The 17243-nt window shown below is 40.2% G+C and overlaps 1 protein-coding gene across 2 annotated transcripts in view; it reads left to right on the top strand.

Annotated features, from left to right (window-relative positions):
* LOC116323730 (atlastin-2-like) overlaps window positions 1-17005 on the top strand; it is a 49355-nt gene extending 32350 nt beyond the window's left edge. The window contains exons 9-14 of one of the 2 annotated variants that reach the window (XM_031744140.2): window positions 4513-4640; window positions 4858-4914; window positions 7112-7183; window positions 7479-7910; window positions 9780-9794; window positions 14668-17005. In XM_031744140.2, coding sequence (XP_031600000.1) covers window positions 4513-4640; window positions 4858-4914; window positions 7112-7183; window positions 7479-7910; window positions 9780-9794; window positions 14668-14778 — 815 coding nt within the window. In that variant the 3' untranslated portion in view covers window positions 14779-17005. The remainder of the gene's footprint in view (window positions 1-4512; window positions 4641-4857; window positions 4915-7111; window positions 7184-7478; window positions 7911-9779; window positions 9795-14667) is intronic. The other variant, XM_039613772.1, reaches the window with a different exon arrangement.
* Window positions 17006-17243: the final 238 nt, after the last annotated feature.

Below are 17243 nucleotides of genomic sequence, written 5' to 3'. Positions count from 1 at the left end.
TTAATGCTTTAAACCTGAAAATCTCTCAGAGCAGAGGTACTTGCAAGGGCATGAACATGCAGGATGTCTCGGAAAGTAGAAACTCTTCATTTCTTATGGCTGCTGAGTTCTATGTGTGCAGGTTGTTGAATTTATGCGAGTGGAGGAATATGTAATGTAATGTTATATGTAATATAAAATATGCATGCATAGAGTCGTAGTGAACAAACAGAGAAAGAATGCCATGTGATAGATGTAGCAAAAGCAACTTCAGGAAGAATGAACACAAGAAGCTCGAGAAAGGAAACAGGCTGAGAGAAGAGCTATAGAAGACACTGAAGGTGAAGGTAATCGAAACACTCAGAGCGGTGACCCCCAAATTTGGGGAGTGGCTCTAGCACATTCCAGGAATGATATCAGGTTTCTGTGTCCAGAAGAGCGGAGTCCTAGGAAAAGTTAGGATAGTGCATAGGATCCTCGGGCTCCCAGGCCTCTGGTAAAGGACCTGGGCTTAAAGGACAGACAGTTTGCTTATGTTTTTGTATGTAATTATCATGGACCAAGCAGCCAGGAACACACAGGCAGAAATGTAATCTTTGAAAAATTGGTTTTATTATACCCCAAAAAGGACAAAATGATTACAAAAATGACATAAATAAACTTCTTTTTAAGAACCAAGTGGGCCCATAAAAGAGGTTAACTTAACAAAACTCTACTAAAAAAGTCACTTAACAAAACATAAGTCAACAAACTGACCTGCCCAAATGAGAAACAGCTCCAGTTATATTGCAAATGAATAAACCGTTTCACCAAAGGTGAAAACTAGAGAGATAACAGCTAACCATCATTCAAGAAGAACCCCATTCCCCCCTACATGATCACAATAATGGTCCAGTCCATTTTATTGGCTTCTGCATTTAAACCAGTTCCATCCTCAGCCTCCTCTTTCACCCAAACCAGGAAGGACTGGAGCACAAAATGATTACATAAGCTTTAGAGCATAATGTAAACATAAGACAAAAAGATCAAATGAATATTACCCAAGTATTTCAATTGTGTGGTTGCATGCAGCCATCACAGTAATAATATAATATATATTGGTAGGAACACTAGAGGGCCGAAACATCACCTTCTAGTAGATAGAGCAGTCGCACAAAACTGCAAGACTAGACTGGCCTCATCCTGGATTGATTACATGAAAGCCTACACACAATTTGATGGGGATGTGGCAAACAACACTGCAGGCCAATTTCAAGCCAATAGCACAAGTATAGGATTTACCAAGGAGATCCTGTTACCCCACTGCTATTCTGCCTGAACCCCCTCAGTGAGATCATTGAGAAGATTGGCTACAATTCAATGATATCGACTATGGAATGGAGCAATTGTCAGTCACCTCCTCTACATGAATGACATCAAGTTGTATGCCAGGAGTGAACAAGACATCGATTCACTTATCCATACCACTAGGATGAACAGCAACAACATCAGAATGTCGGTCAGACTGGTCGTCGGATGGTAATAAAGAGAGGGAAAGTAGTCAGAACTGAGGGGACTGCACTACTAGAAGTCAACATTGCACACACTAAGGACAGCGGGAACCATGAAGAGGGCGCTAGGAAATGGTAAATGGACTGGTTCTTATATAGCGCTTTTCTACTCTGAGCACTCAAAGCGAAGAAGGAACCAAGGAAAGCATTAATCATCAAATACCTGCAGAGAGTAAGGCCATTTGTGGGGAATCAGCTTAATGCAGGGGTCGGCAACCTGCGGCTCTTTAGTCCTTATAGTGCGGCTCCGCGTGGTTTGGGAAAATAAATTAGAAGTATTTCGCTGAAGTGTATTTTATTTATGTTAGTTCTTTTAAACTTGTAGTTCTAAATTGGAAGATTATTGTGATATTGAAATATAAATATAAAATTATATTCTATTATTTTTTCCTCGCTCAATATAAGCGTCACACTCATGGAAGCCGGTATTCCCTTGAAACACCGTGCATTTATCGAAACTTTCAACCCCAGGTAGGCCAATTATGGATCTTCGGATCCACATTATGTCAGCAGCTCCACCGTGAACTATGTTATAGACAAACACTGCTCACGCCTCACAGACGACAGATGACAGCTTACAGTCCTGCGTAAACTGACTTCGCACAGCACCGATTAGCAGACGCTGTGAGCAGAGGTTCAGGAGCAGAAGTCCCATTGTAAACACATCACGGCAGACCCGACGATGTTTGCATGAACGCGCTTTTCAGCATCTCTTTATTGACCACTTTTCACACACGGTTGTTGTATGCATACAGCCGGCTGTAGCTTCGCAGCTCACAGCCCGACACACACCACCAACAACAACAGCAGAGAGAGCACAGACTTTAAGGCGGCGAGGCATGATTGCGGGTGCCACTCAGGTGCGTCCGCCTCCCCTGCAGTGGTGCTGCAGACCACGCCTCCGCCGCACGCATTAACCAGGTAAAATACATATTTAGGCAGAATTTTGCAAATATCTATTTTTCATTTTTCAGCAGCATAGTGCTTTTTTGCCCATTATTTTTTAAAAGTCAGGTCAAGGCTCCAAAAGCCCAAAGGAGATATAAGGAGGCGGCTCACAACAGTTTTTGTTTGCTACATGGATCATTTTAGTTCAGCTGAGTGTCTTTGCTTTTGTTATATTTCTTTAAGAGTTCAAAATGTGTTGATTACATAAATAAAATGTAATTTTCTCTGTAGCACTTCATGGATTTCATAAGCAGCACACCTTAGTTGTTCACACAAAGGTAGAAAACAATATATACAGTGTTATCTTCATTTTAGATGTCAAAAAGTATTTGCGGCTCCCAGTGTTTTCTTTTGCGTGGAAACCGGGTCCAAGTGGCTCTTTGGGTGTCAAAGGTTGCAGATCCCTGGCTTAATGGAAAGAACAAGAGATGGGTGAGCAACACCTGAACTCTGCCAGTGATCAGATAACCTGCTGCGATAATAAGCTGGCCAAAGAAGGAGATAGAAGCCACTGATATCAAGACAAGGAAGGTCCTTACCATGCATGGGGATTTTCACTGCAAGTCCCGGACCCTGAGACAGTACGCTAAGAGGAAGGAAGGAGACCAAAGGCTAGTGACTGTCAAAACAACTGTCGAGGATGAGACAACAAGAGACACTTATCCATATCACTCAGTTGTAGCCATCAGGATGATGGCTACAACCCCTGCACAGTGTGTACCACCGACAGATAGAAGAAGTGGCTGAGATCCAGAAATCTTATTTGTGGCTAAGTCCAATTGGGAAAGCTCACCATCTAATTCACTGGAGGAATCCACCTCAGGAGCAATCCAGCATACAAAAAAACCTGAGCAATCTCTGTGCATCATGCTCGAAGACAACAGTATGATTTCTCTCAGTTGGAACACGCAGGGCTTTTTGGAAGCAGAATGAGATTAACTTTCAGGCAGCTAATGAAGGCTAACAGTTTAGCTCCATGTGGTGTTCTTCAAAGTCACCAGAAGACTGCAGCATCTGCCTGTTTACTAACTGCAACTACTTTGAACATGGAAAGTAGCTGATAACCAGGGAACTTATGTGCAGCAGAGTTTGTTGCAAGCTTACACACACAACATAGCAGTGGACACAGAGCAGGTGGGCGGGACACACTGCGGCAGTCTGCTTTCCCATTGGTTGAAACATACTGGAGCCTGTGTATTCTGATTGGTTGGGCAGGCTGTCTATTTTTCCTGAGTAATTTGGGATTTTCTCTAATCACCATAGGGTCAACAGTATTCATAAACTCCCACAAATACTTGATTAAAATCATTTAGCAAGTTGCAACTCGACCAGATGCTTTTGGTAGCCATCAACAGTATTTCTTCTTGAATTCTGTGGTGAAGATTGTAGTGAACTAGTGAATAAAGTGTAGTGAATAAAGAGTGAAATGACACTGGATGAGAGGCTGCGGGTTTAGTAATCAGAGGCAGATGTGGATATAATGATGAACTTTGACTGTTCTGCTTTTTAGAATAATTATTTAAAATGTTTTGTATACGTTTTGTAGCCAGCTGTGAGATCAATTTTTAAAATGTAGATAATCAGCTCTTCAATCTATTTGGCATGGAGTGCATGTTTTTATGCCATCTTTGTGTCAGTGCAACCAATCCTACAACCCAAAAATAGTTTTTAACTTTTCCCCATGTTTTTCTGTAATGTGTTAGCTATTAGGTCATTTTTTGTACCCTTTGTTTGTTTGTTTATTCTAATGTGAATTTCAATTTACAGACTGTGATGAAAAGATCTAATTAATATAACACCTAAAAACTTATATTTGGTCAAATCTTACTTAAAATGAGAAAATATGGAACAACTTGGCTTGCTCAGGAAATTATTTATTTGCAGGAGGGATCAAAATGACCCCTCAAGGATAAAAAATCACTCAACAACAATAGATGGAATGCACACAACTCAGTGCTTCTCTACCAGAAGAAGCTATTATACACTTTTTTTTTGGGGGGGGTGTGTGTGAATATGTCTTTGGTGTGTCACTCAGATATTGATGGGGACTTCAAGAAGGAGCTGGTGAACCTCGTTCCAGCGCTGCTTGCTCCAGAAAATCTAGTGGAAAAAGAGATTGGAGGAGTCAAAATTACCTGCAGAGACCTGCTGCACTATTTCAAAGTGAGTTTACTTGTCAATAAGTCATCAGATAACTGCATTATAACATTAATTGATTTCAAAGTAAGCTCCCCAAAAAAGAAAAGGATCAAAGAAGTGAGCTTTTGTGGGATTTCTAGTGGGATGCTTGAAAATGTGATTATGGGCAATCTGATGACGGGGGAATACCTCTTTACTGCTATTACTTTCTTTACTTTCTACCCTACTGCTGTATTTGCAGGCCTACATGAAGATCTATCAGGGAGAGAAACTCCCTCATCCCAAGTCAATGCTCCAGGTTGGTTCAGCTCCTTCAGTTTCACTGTTAGATGGCTCCATCTCCTGGACAGTTTACATTATGATCTGTAATCAGAAGAGTAAGTGTCAAGGAAGCAGCTTAGAAAGTTGTGGGGGGGGGGGAATTAAGTTGAAATTATAAGATTAGTTGCCTAAGAGGTAACATAACTCCCTTAGGTAACCCCACCAATCATGATCTTCCACACCCCATAATTATGGAATCTTTTCTCCCAATTTCTTTAAAAGATCTATCAGAAATACTGACCCAATTGAAACCCTCAACGAGCTCAGCTGATGTCTTACCTACTCATTTATTTTGTAAAGTTTTTGATACCATTGGGCCCTCTGTGGTCATGCTAATAAACTGTTCCTTGCTATCTGGCTCTGTCCCCAGGTGCTTTAAACAGGGGGTTATTCAACCTTTGCTGAAAAAGCCTAACCTGGATCCAACACTTCAGTCAAGCTTCAGGCCCATCTCAAAACTTCCTTTTATCTCTAAAATCTTAGAAAAAGTCGTTTGGCTACAAGTAAAGAAAGCGCTGGAGAAGCATAATATTCTTGATAAATTTCAGTCGGGTTTTAGAAAGCTACACTCTACAGAAACAGCTCTCCTGAAAGTCACAAATGATCTTTTGATGGCTGCAGACAGGGGTGATTGCTCAGTCCTAGTTCTTCTAGACCTTAGCTCAGCCTTTGATACCATTGACCATCAGATCTTAATCCATCGCTTAAATCTTATGGTAGGGATATCTGGATCTGTCCTAAAGTGGTTCACCTCATTTCTGGAGGATAGAACACTTTTAGTTTCAGTGGGAAACTTTCGATCAGATGCGGCTAAGTTTCTATGTGGAGTCCCACAAGGTTTGGTTTTAAGCCCCCTGTTATTTTCACTTTATATTCTTCCTTTAGGCTGGATCATTAGCGGCTTCAAAAATATTTCCTACCATCTGTATGCAGACGATATCCAATTATACATCTCCTTTAAACCTTGGGAATTAGACAAGCTATCCACTCTTATGGACTGTCTTAAGGAAATTAATGTTTGGATGACAAACAATTTTTTGCAGCTGAACGCAGACAAGACCGAGTGCTTAATCCTTGCTTCAGAGAATATCAAGCCCCAAATTAGTCAACATCTGGGTGCCTTTTCATCCTCGATAAAAGCTACTGCTCGGAATCGTGGGATAATTTTCGATCAATCTGTCTTTTGACGCTCATATTAAATCTGTGACCCGCTCCTGCTTTTTTCACCTAAGAAATATTGCCAAACTCAGGACTATTGTCTCCAAAACTGAACTTGAGATGCTTGTCCACACTTTCATTTCCTCCCGGCTAGACTATTGTAATGTACTCTTCTCCTGTGTATCTAAAGCTTCACTAAATCGGCTCCAAGCAGTTCAAAATGCTGCAGCAAGGCTGTTAACCCATAGTAAAAAATTCTCCCATATCACTCCTATACTAAAATCCTTGCACTGGCTTCCGGTTGGGTATAGATATAAGTTTAAAATCCTCACCTTTACGTTTATGTCTCTACAAGGTGAGGCCCCCACCTATATCAATGAGCTTCTCCAACCCTAATCTCCAAAGCGGACTCTTAGATCCACTGATAGTGGTCTTCTATCTATTCCACCGACCCGTTTGAAAACGAAGGGGGATCTCGCTTTTCAAACCCTGGCTCCAATACTGTGGAACTTTTTACCCCCCCGCTACGCACCATCGACACTGTGGCTTCTTTTAAAAAACAGCTTAAAACATATCTGTTTAGACAGGCATTTGGGTAATGTTCGTGTGAAATATGTTGTTTTATTCTATATTTATACTGTACTATTGCTTTGTTTGATATGCTTCTATACTGCTATATTGTTTGTTTGACATGCCTTCATTCCCATGTGAAGCACTTTGTAACAGCTTTTTGTCTTAAAAAGTGCTATATAAATAAATTTTACTTACTTACTAAATTTCACATCCTGAAGTGTTTTTTCTCTGAGGTTAAGAGGTGAATGACGTCTGTTTATTATGAAGTTTTTACATCTTCAATCAAGTATCAAGTTGATACATTTGGTTTAATGGGAAAAAAACAATACCACATCCCTCAGATCAGGCTGCACTCAATCTCAGTTTAATTAAAAACTTTCTGTATTGATTAATGTGTGATAAAGATTGTTTCTGCACAATATGTTTTGTCCTCTGGTTTTTAGGCAACAGCTGAAGCAAATAACCTTGCAGCTGTAGCAGGATCCAAAGACGTATACAACAAAAGCATGGAGCAGGTAAACATATAGCATTTTGAGGGACATAGATTTAAGCTGATCTGGAGAGTCTGAGATCCAGACACCTCAGAACTTGGATGTCAGACTGAAGTGACGTAACTCCCGAGTTAGCGCAATTCTGATTGGTTTGTGAAGAGTACACATATAACCACAAAATATGTGGTTAACATGAATTTGTGCCAGAAGTTTGATCATTGTCTAAACACTGTTACTTCCTGTTCATTTAATCAGCGATCCAGGTTTTGTTTGATGAATTCAGTTAATATTTTTGTTGTATTTCCTGTCCTGGTCTCAGATCTGTGGTGGGGACAAACCATACATTTCCCCAGCAGAGTTAGAGCGCCGTCATGTGGAGCTACGGCAGGCTTCCGTGCGGTACTTCCGCTCTGTCAAGAAGATGGGCGGAGAAGATTTCTGCCGCCGCTACCAGGAGCAGCTGGAGGCAGAACTTGATGAGGCCTATGCCAACTTCAGCAAGCAGAATGATGGAAAGAACATCTTCTACGCTGCACGGACGCCCGCCACACTCTTTGCTGTCATGTTTGTCATGTACATAGTGTCAATTGTCACTGGCTTTGTGGGCATTAGCTCTGTGGCCACGCTGTGCAACCTGGTGATGGGATTGGCTCTGACAGCACTCTGCATCTGGGCCTATGTTAAATACTCTGGAGAGTTTCGCGAGGTCGGAGGATTCATTGACCAGGTGGCTGGAACCCTCTGGGAACAGGTGAGAGGACAAGCTTTGCATTACAAGTGGTGCAAATTTCTTCTAATCTTTATGTCAATGATTGATTGATTGACTGATTGATTGAGTATATCAGCAGTGTTGGGCAAGTTAGTTTGAAAAAGTAGTTAATTATAGTTACTAGTTACTTCTTCAAAAAAGTAACTGAGTTCGTAACTGAGTTACAAGATTCTAAAAGTAATTAATTACTTGAAAAGTAACCATTGCGTTACTTCCCCCACTTCATAAACAACCAAATGTCATGTTGCCATATCATTTTTGATTGGTTGATATGGTTGGTTTTTCCACCAAAGGGCAGTTTTTTGTTTATTTTTTTTATTTTTTGGTCACAAGCAGAGAGTGCTTGCTAGCTCTGTCCTTAGACAGTAAATGTGATGAAACTATTCATGAAAAAACACCGTGTATATATTGTTTATCATGACTCTGGTTTTATGTGGCCTATCAACACAATTTAAAAACTGGTATATATCACCTTGTTGTTTTGTCATCTTGAAGTCGTCATGTGATTGGCTTACCACGACTACTTTATTCTTCCTCAGTCAAACAGCAGCACTCATACGATTGTTTTGCCTCCTAGCTACAGGTTTTGTTCCAAAAAGTGATCGTCTGCTAGAAAGTGATTGCCGCCCGTGGGAGCATGCGCAGCTGCTTAAAGCTGTAGCGCCCAGATTACTTACAGCTACTTTCGTGCAACTGATATAAGATGCGGTAAGCTGAAGACAGCTTCAACTGTCTGTTTGTTGAAAAATAGTAACGCAACCGCACCGCATTTTCTTCTTAGTAACGGTAACGGCGTTGTAACGATAGAAATAGTAATTAGTTAGATTACTCGTTACTGAAAAAAGTAACGCCGCTAGTAATGCCGTTACTTGTAACACTATTATTTCCATCACTGTATATCAGTATTTTTATGTAGATTCACATTTAGGTCATGGTATATCAGTGTTTTCTCCCCACCTTTTATGCTTCACTCAAAAGTTTTCAAAAGTGAGAGGTGATTGCCATCATCAACTGTCTAACTTTTATAATTTAAAATTCCGGTACCTCTATTTATCAGGAGTTTAATTTACTGAATATTTTATTTTTCACCAGTCAAGCATAGAACACAAGAACAGTACACAATAAGGTGCAAGGTATACGTAGAACCTACATTAGTAGGGGCAAAAAAAGAGTTCTGACAGCATTGACTCCCAGATGAGGTACATTTTGTGTGTGTGAGTGTGCTATTGAATAAGTGACTGTTTCTGTAAGGACTTTGAAGACAAAATGTATGCAAAACTGAGGTTTTTCTTTGTACTTCGACGTAATGTTTCCTGCTGCAGAAAAGATGTTCTGAGGATGTAGATTTATTTATAGTTATTTAATTATAAACTTTAATTATTAATATTAATAATGGTTCTGTAGCAGCCCCAATAAAGAAAAAAATAATTCTTCTGTAGCTTTCCTGTAGATTTGTCGCAGTCAAAAACAAATGGCTGTGAATGGGAGCAGCAACAGTTTGCTTTTTTTAAACAAGTTGAAGCGTTAGTCGCAAGTGTGACTGACACTGGTACATGGTAAACTGGTACATTTACATCCTAAATGGACTGGTTGATATATGGTGCTTTTCTACTGTTCCTAAGCACTCAAAGCATTTTATACAACTTGCCTCATTTACCCATTCACAGCTATTTATACAAGCACTTTTTTCTATGCTTTTTCTAGGTAAGTGCTTTCTGTCAAAGAAACATTGACATGGTGCTCCAACCCACCTTCCCCAAATTCGCTTCACTACCATAGTTCTGACATTTTTGGTTTTTCTGTTCTTGCTCTTTTGATTTAACTTTCATATTTGTCCCTTAATGCTTCCAGAGGACTCCACGAAAGGTGAGCCCTTGCTTCACGTATATCTTTACTTTTTTTTTAAATAGTTGCAGGACTAGGGAGGTATGTTAGATTTTATTTCTTTGTTTATTTTTAATCACAATCAAAACCACTACCACTTATCAATGCACTTTTTTTTAGATAATTATCTGAATTTCAGGAGCTTGGCCACATCTCATACACTCCCCTTTCTGTTCTCTGTCTATAATTTTTTATATAGTTATATATCTATATATATCTATATATATATAGATATATATAGTTTTTTTTTTTCTGATTGTGATTCTGAAAAACCCTTTCTGATAATTGACCCCCTGTACTACAAGTTGGTTGTGTTTTCATTTTTGTCAAAACACTCATTGACACCTATTGAGAAGTAGTTCAACGCAGCTTTATCTTACAAAAGTAATAGAATCTTACTTACTCTTCCGTATGCTCACCATGGACATGTTGTCCGTCAGCCCTTTAGATGAAGACCTCAACTGTCCAGCTTCATCACAGCCTCCATTAGAGGAAGATCCATCCACCAGGAAAAGCTCTCAGCACCACTCCTGCTCACTCACTAAGCCGGCCCTCACAGCTTGCATTATCAATATTGCACGTTACAATCCAGACAATAAAGAAGAACAAAAACTCTTAAACCTGTGTTAAATATGATATGAAAATATTTTACTACAAAGGATCATGTATTATTAAAATATGACAAATTAACTTCTGGAAAAATAATAAATTGGGACTGAAAAGTATGCCCTGCGTTGTGGCGTGCAATATAAATGATGCATGTTGTTTAAACATCTATGACAAAGTTAAAATCCTAAAATTATCGAACATTTTCTTCCATGTATCTGAAGTTAGGTCCTGGGGCCAGCAGCCCAAGCAAAAAAGTGTAGACGACCTTTGCCAGCCACCTCCTCCAGCTTATCTGGGAGAAGAACGCAGCATTCCCAAACCAGTCAACAGATGTAATCTCTTCAGCGTGTCCCGCGGTCTGTTTTCGATGTGAAGGAGGTAGGGAGGCATAACGTTTAGGACATAACAGCTTACTAGCATTGGGCATCAATTAAAATGTTAACAATTAGATTAAACAACTAGTAAGTCTGGTACCGACCAGTGACAATAATGACTAATGTCTTGATGCATGCTCAATCATCCAGAAAAGTAAATCTCAAAAGGTTCATTCTGTTATTCTGGACATCTCATTTTCAGCGTGAGAAATGTTTTGTCACTCATTCAAGTGACTTTGTTGGGTCTGCGCTTCAGCAGACCCGCTAGTTCAGAGACTCATCACTCATGAAGAAAGCAAGACAACGACAGAACCGGGTTTTTACTTGCTAGCAAGGGAAGGCTGGTCGGATTCCAAGAGCTCACATGGAATGTGCCTGCAGTTAAACAGCTAATTACCTCCCCCAGCATCATAGATGTGTAGGGGAGGAACAGAAGAATATCTAACCATGCAGTTTAAGGCACGGTCTACAAATTTAAGTACAACAATGACAACATTTAACAATTTACTCTGACAGACTTCTTCAGTCTAAGCAGGTTTCCCCAACATTTGTATAATCACTGAAATTAGCACCAGTGACAAACAGTGGGCTGTAAGGACCAGTTTTAATGATCATTAATATGCAAATTGTCATAACTATTGATCAACAACCATTGATCAATGGCCATCATTACCATGGTAAAGATGGTGATCTTTCACCATCTTACAATGCTGTGATTGCAGCCATTCCTTGACTCTCTGTAAATTGTACTCATGGCCAGATAAACAGAATCAACTTCTTGGGAATAGTGAATAATAGTTCTTTAGTCAACAAAAGTCACATATCCCTTGTGCCAGGTAACAGAAGAAGATGCCTCTCTCCTTCAGGCTGCTAGTTTCACAAAATCTTGTCCATCATTCCTTGAACCTGTCTATTACCATCATTTCATGCCCTGCTGAAAAATAGTTGCAGTTCCATATTTAGCTGCTCCTCCATTACCATTTTACTGCACGGCTGCCAACAGCGTGCCGTTTTGTTCTCTAGTCCTACTTCACAAAATGCAGGTATCTAAAACTCTTAGTATGGCTGCAGGCTAACAGATATCTGCTGAGGGAGTTCACATCTGCGCTCGGGGGAGTGTAAAGACAGAGCGCTACCACGTGACTGATGTATGTGCCTTGGAGAAAATCCTCACAGTTACACCTCCCCCCTGGTTAAAAGGCCGTCGGCTTCAACACACTGCATCAGGAAATAGGTCTCCAAAAGTGGAGCATGCCCTGAGAGACTGTTTGAATCCACTGACTGGGATATGCTGCTGAATCCACATGATGAGGACAGTAAAGGGATCGCAGGCTGTCTGACTATCTGAACATCTGTGTGGACGCAGTCTCACCTGTCAGGACAGTACACTGTTATCCTAACAACACCTCCTGGATAACACAGGAGGTCAAGGCTATCCTCAACAGGAAGAAGGTAGCCTATAGAATAAAGGACAGGACACAAGACGAGGGGTGGTACAATAGAGGGGACACTGGAGGAGCCAAGTAACTTTTGGTAACCTTCTTCAATCGGTATGACCAACAACCAACTGTCCCACCTCACTACAGTGCCCTCCCCCTCCTCCTCTCTCCACATGGCATTGCTGCACACTCCACACCCTGCTCATCGCAGTCTCTCTCCCTCACTGGCACCCTCACCTGACACAGAGGACATACCTCTCCTCCCCTCCCCACAGTCCTCTCCCTGCATAACTGCAGACCAGGTGAGGAGAGAACTGAGGAGGCTTTGACCCAGGAAGGCAGCAGGCCCAAAGGGGGCGTGTTCATGGTTGCTGCACAGTCAGGATACTTTTCCTGGACTTGCTTTCAGTATCATCCAGCCAATTAAGTTCCAGGAAAAACTTGAAAGGATCGAAGTGGACCCCTGCCTGGTGACCTGGATCAGCAGCTACCTCATTGAGACACCACAGTATGTCAAGCTGAAGGACTGAGCAGCACTGGTGCACCGTAGGGCACAGTGCTGGCCCCTCTTCCCTTCACCCTATACACTTCAGACTTAACAACTCAGAGATGTGTCATGTTCAAAAATTTGACGATGATAAAGCTATCATGGGGTGTATTAGAAGAAGATGAGTACAGAGAAGATAAGTAAAGGAATTTGGTGAGAGATTTTGTTGTCTGGTGTCAGAGGAACCACCTACAGCTCAACACCTCAAAGACCAACGACCTTGTTGTAGTCTGGGAAGTCTAGCCCATGTTATTGACTGGTTCTGATAGAGGGAAATTAGGTTTAGGTCATAGGAAACCACAAGTACCTTGTGGTGTGGATAGACAACAAACTGGACTGGTCTTGCAACACAAATCTACACCTGTACAAGAGGGTCAGAGCAGACTGTATTTTCTGAGAATGCTGCACTCCTTAAACATCTGCAGGAAATTCCTGTGGATGTTCTACCAGTTAGTGGTTGCCAGCTTGATCTTTTACGTGGTGGCGTGCTGGAGGGGTGGTACACCCAAAAAGGATTCCTCTGGGCTGGTGAAGGTAGGCTGGCTCTGTGGTTGGCATGAAGCTAGACTGACTCTCTGGTGACAGTGGCAGAGAAGAGTACTCTGGAAATACTGCTGAACATCATGGATGATGTCAGCAGTCCTCTGCAAACTGTCATCACAGAGAAACTGGACCAGCGACGGGCTGTTCCTTCCCAGCAGCAGAACCAGCAGGGCTAAAAACTCTCTTTGTTCCCTGAGCCATCAAACTGTACAATTCAGGGAGAGGGGGAGGAGTAGCGGGAGGAGGGAAGGGCACGGGACGATGTTGATCCAGTGAAATAAACTAAACTTATTACCTCCAATGCCAGAAATCCCAGCATGCTTCACTAGAGCTCAGTGTTCCACTGAATTCTCTCATCATCTGGAATTTCTTCTGATCTCCTCTCCTGACATTCCTTGGCATTTATGCCAGTATATCTGCCACGCTGACCAGCACTTATATATTTGCAACAGTCTTTAACCTTTGTAGTGTACAGTCATCACTTCTTGGTGATGCCTTCCTTGGGTATCTGCCCAAAACTGGAGCCATAATATATATCATATAATTCCTTTTTAATAATGTATAAAAATCTTTGTAGATAGATGCTGAGTATAGCTCCATTTGGCGGCACACCTGTCAAACTACTACACACCCAACATAAAGCTTTACCTATATTACTCCAAGATAACTTGGAAAACAGCTGCTATGGAGCAAGAGGCTAAAACCATTCTTTGTAACAGGCTCTAAAAATGCTCTTTAATGCTATGCAGCATTTTAACAGTCCATAACACTTTTAAAATATTCACCTTTAGACCCAGCCTCAAGTGATCCTGCTATATTGAGACAGCCGCTACCTCCTCTGCAAACAAGTCCAGTTAGCCAAATAAAATTTAACAAAAGTAAACGGTTTTGATTGTGCATACAGTACAGGAGTACTGATTAGTAGCTTGGATTTCATTACATTATGTGTTGACTGAAACTGAAATGGGCTTATTCATCAAATACTGATTTTTGAGGGGTGAGGGTTCAAAAGAAGAAAAAATTAAAAACACCCAGGACATCATTTCCACCCCATAGAAACAATATAACAGTATGAAGCAGCTATTGTGGCATGCCAGGTTGCCTAGCAACATGAGTATTTGCACACATTTTGACATCAAGGCTGCTATAAAATGAATCAGAACTGGGTATATGTGACTGATAAATATATATGAAACTGTAATGGGATAAAAGATGAATAATTACTGTAGCACTGAGGATGGGATTTTGAGCTGGAGCAGAGTTGGTCAAAGTGGAGATTGTGTTACCGAATGCATAGAGAACTTCAAGTCTGATGTGACATCTTCCTTCTCCTTTTCCTCCAGATCTTCTCCAAAGTCTTTGAGGTGGCCCGAAGTCGAGTCCTGTTTGGAAGCTTTATCCCAACACCACGGCCCCGGCTCACCTCCAACAACAACATCAAGAAGAAAAATTAGCAGCACACCATGTTTTCCCTGTCATGTTGGGGTTTTTTCCTCTCCTACTCTCTCTTCCCTTTTCCTGTCACATCCACCTTCTGCTCTGTTTTAAAACAACGATTTGAAATGTATAAATAGGTTGGTTTTTTGGATATAGATGATGGTTCCTCGCCATGCTGGCTGTGGGTTTAAGGGCACACTGTAGTTCTGGACAGAGTGGTATGATGTATTTTATTCTCAACGAGGGTTATGATTCTTAGTGTGGGTGGCCATTCTTACACCATTATACCAGGTGTGGTTACCTGTCAAATAATGACTGCACATTATTAATCCCCGTTTATCTGAATGTATGTATGAAAAGCATGTCACCAAACCCTCCTCACTTCTCTCTTTGCAGTACTTCCTCTTGTCTTCATCAAGTTTCTGTGTCGCTGGGCGGCAATACAAATAGTTTTTACAACCAAAGTTTACAGCGTTACTCGTAGAAACTCTCTTAGTGTTTCTTGTGACTCTGCTGAACATATATCAGCCATAAAAACTTTAAATCCACATTATGTAGGGTCTATACAATAAATTAACCCTGTGTCGTGACATGGACGAACGTGATTTCAGGTCAGGGCTCCAACCAGTTCTCTTCATTATTAAGTGATTTTTAAAGTCTTACTTCAGTTGAACCTTTTCTGAAAAAGATGGAAATAACAGTTATGCAGTAATTTGTTTGGTTTTTTGTTTTTGTTATTTTCTGAGCTTAAGAAATGATTTTAATTTTATTATCAAGCTAGTTCAGATAGTAATCTATAGTTACCTTAATTAGTTTGTCTGGATCTGGGAAAGAGCTGAAAGATAGTAATCTATAGTTACCTTAATTAGTTTGTCTGGATCTGGGAAAGAGCTGAAAGTAAAGGAAGCAAAATTTTGATAAAACCAGCTCAGCACTTAAGTATTCACCTTAGTAGAATGATCTGCAGATCTGACAAAAGACAGTGTCTGTCAGTTCTTTTGGGTTTTTTTTTTTTACTGTTTTAAGTGGATTATGACTTGACGTGTTTACCTCCAGATACTCTTTATTTTTAATACTCGGCTTTGTCAGAGTCATGCTTGCTTTCCAACAGCAAGATATGAGGTATCAGACTCATGTATGTTTGCAGTACAGAGTAGCATAGAGCGACCAAAATATTTGTTCAACAGATCTGAGACATTTCCAGCTCTCTACTTGACCTACCAAGAAAGATGTCTTACTAAATGTTCAGCTATTAAGTTTATCTATGTCTGGATCTCCACCTTCCCTACATTTTTTGCTAATTGGTCCTCTTAACCTGACTGCCAGTATTTGAGTAAAACTTTAATTTTTTGTGTAGCTCAGGTTAGCGATGTAGAGTATTTTTATTATTTAGTTTTGGGGTTTTTTATTATTAAATTTAAGCACTCTTCCCTTCATCATTCCTCGTTGTCCTCTTTATCTTGGCAGATCTGATGGACTGAGTCAGCTCCTCTTGTTTCTAAACCACCCAAGACCACATAGTAAAACACCAAAAAATTTAATTGTTTGCCATTCAATCTGTTGCATCGCATATATGTAACACGACACTTTGTGGGTCCAGATTGGTGGGTCCAGTGTTTGTATTTTCAAAGCCAAAATCTGTAAATTGAATGGCAGGTTCATTCCAAGTGTTGGCATTGATCTCAGGGTCAGAGGTCATAAAACTTTGCTTTACTGATCAATTTTCTTTAGTAACCATTCCATCCACAATGTCACCACTGTGTGCTCTTTGTTTTTTTACACTGTACTTCTTTTTACAGCCACACACACACACACAGGCCATGTGTATGAAATATGAACCTTTATAAACATAAATTTTCTAGACTTTTTAGCTGGCAGAACGTTTGGGTGGTAAACTTGATTTCAAATCACTAGATGTAAAGGAATGCTATATACATATATATATATATATATATATATATATATATATATATATATATATATATATATATATATATATATATGTGTGTGTGTGTGTGTGTGTGTGTGTGTGTGTGTGTGTGTGTGTGTGTGTGTACATATATATGTGTATGTGTGTGTGTGTGTGTGTGTGTGTGTGTATTTATCTTACATTAGCACTGCAATTTCACCCCTTGCTGGCAAAGAATGTTTATAATCTGTTGTTTTTCCCCATTCTGTTGTATTTAAAGTTATTTAAGTTAACTTATTTTTCAATACACTATTAAATCAGTCTTCTTCAACACACATACTGGTGCTGTTCTGTCTTTACATTTTTTTCCTTTAATGAAGAGGTAACATTGAAAATGCTAATAGTATTCTAGGTTGGCACAACCAATGCCAAATGGAAAAGCTGGAGTGATATCTGAATGCTGTTGTAACTCAAGCTAAATGCACAATAAAATACCATTTAAATCAAATGACCTAAACCATAGACTACTTTTGTCTAAAGTAGAGAAGAAAATATAAAAACCATAGAGTACTT

This window comes from Oreochromis aureus, linkage group 6, assembly GCF_013358895.1.
Source record: "Oreochromis aureus strain Israel breed Guangdong linkage group 6, ZZ_aureus, whole genome shotgun sequence".
NCBI classification, from domain to species: Eukaryota; Metazoa; Chordata; class Actinopteri; order Cichliformes; family Cichlidae; genus Oreochromis; species Oreochromis aureus.
Note: the sequence above shows the minus strand (reverse complement) of the source record. Positions and strands in the feature narration are given on the sequence as shown.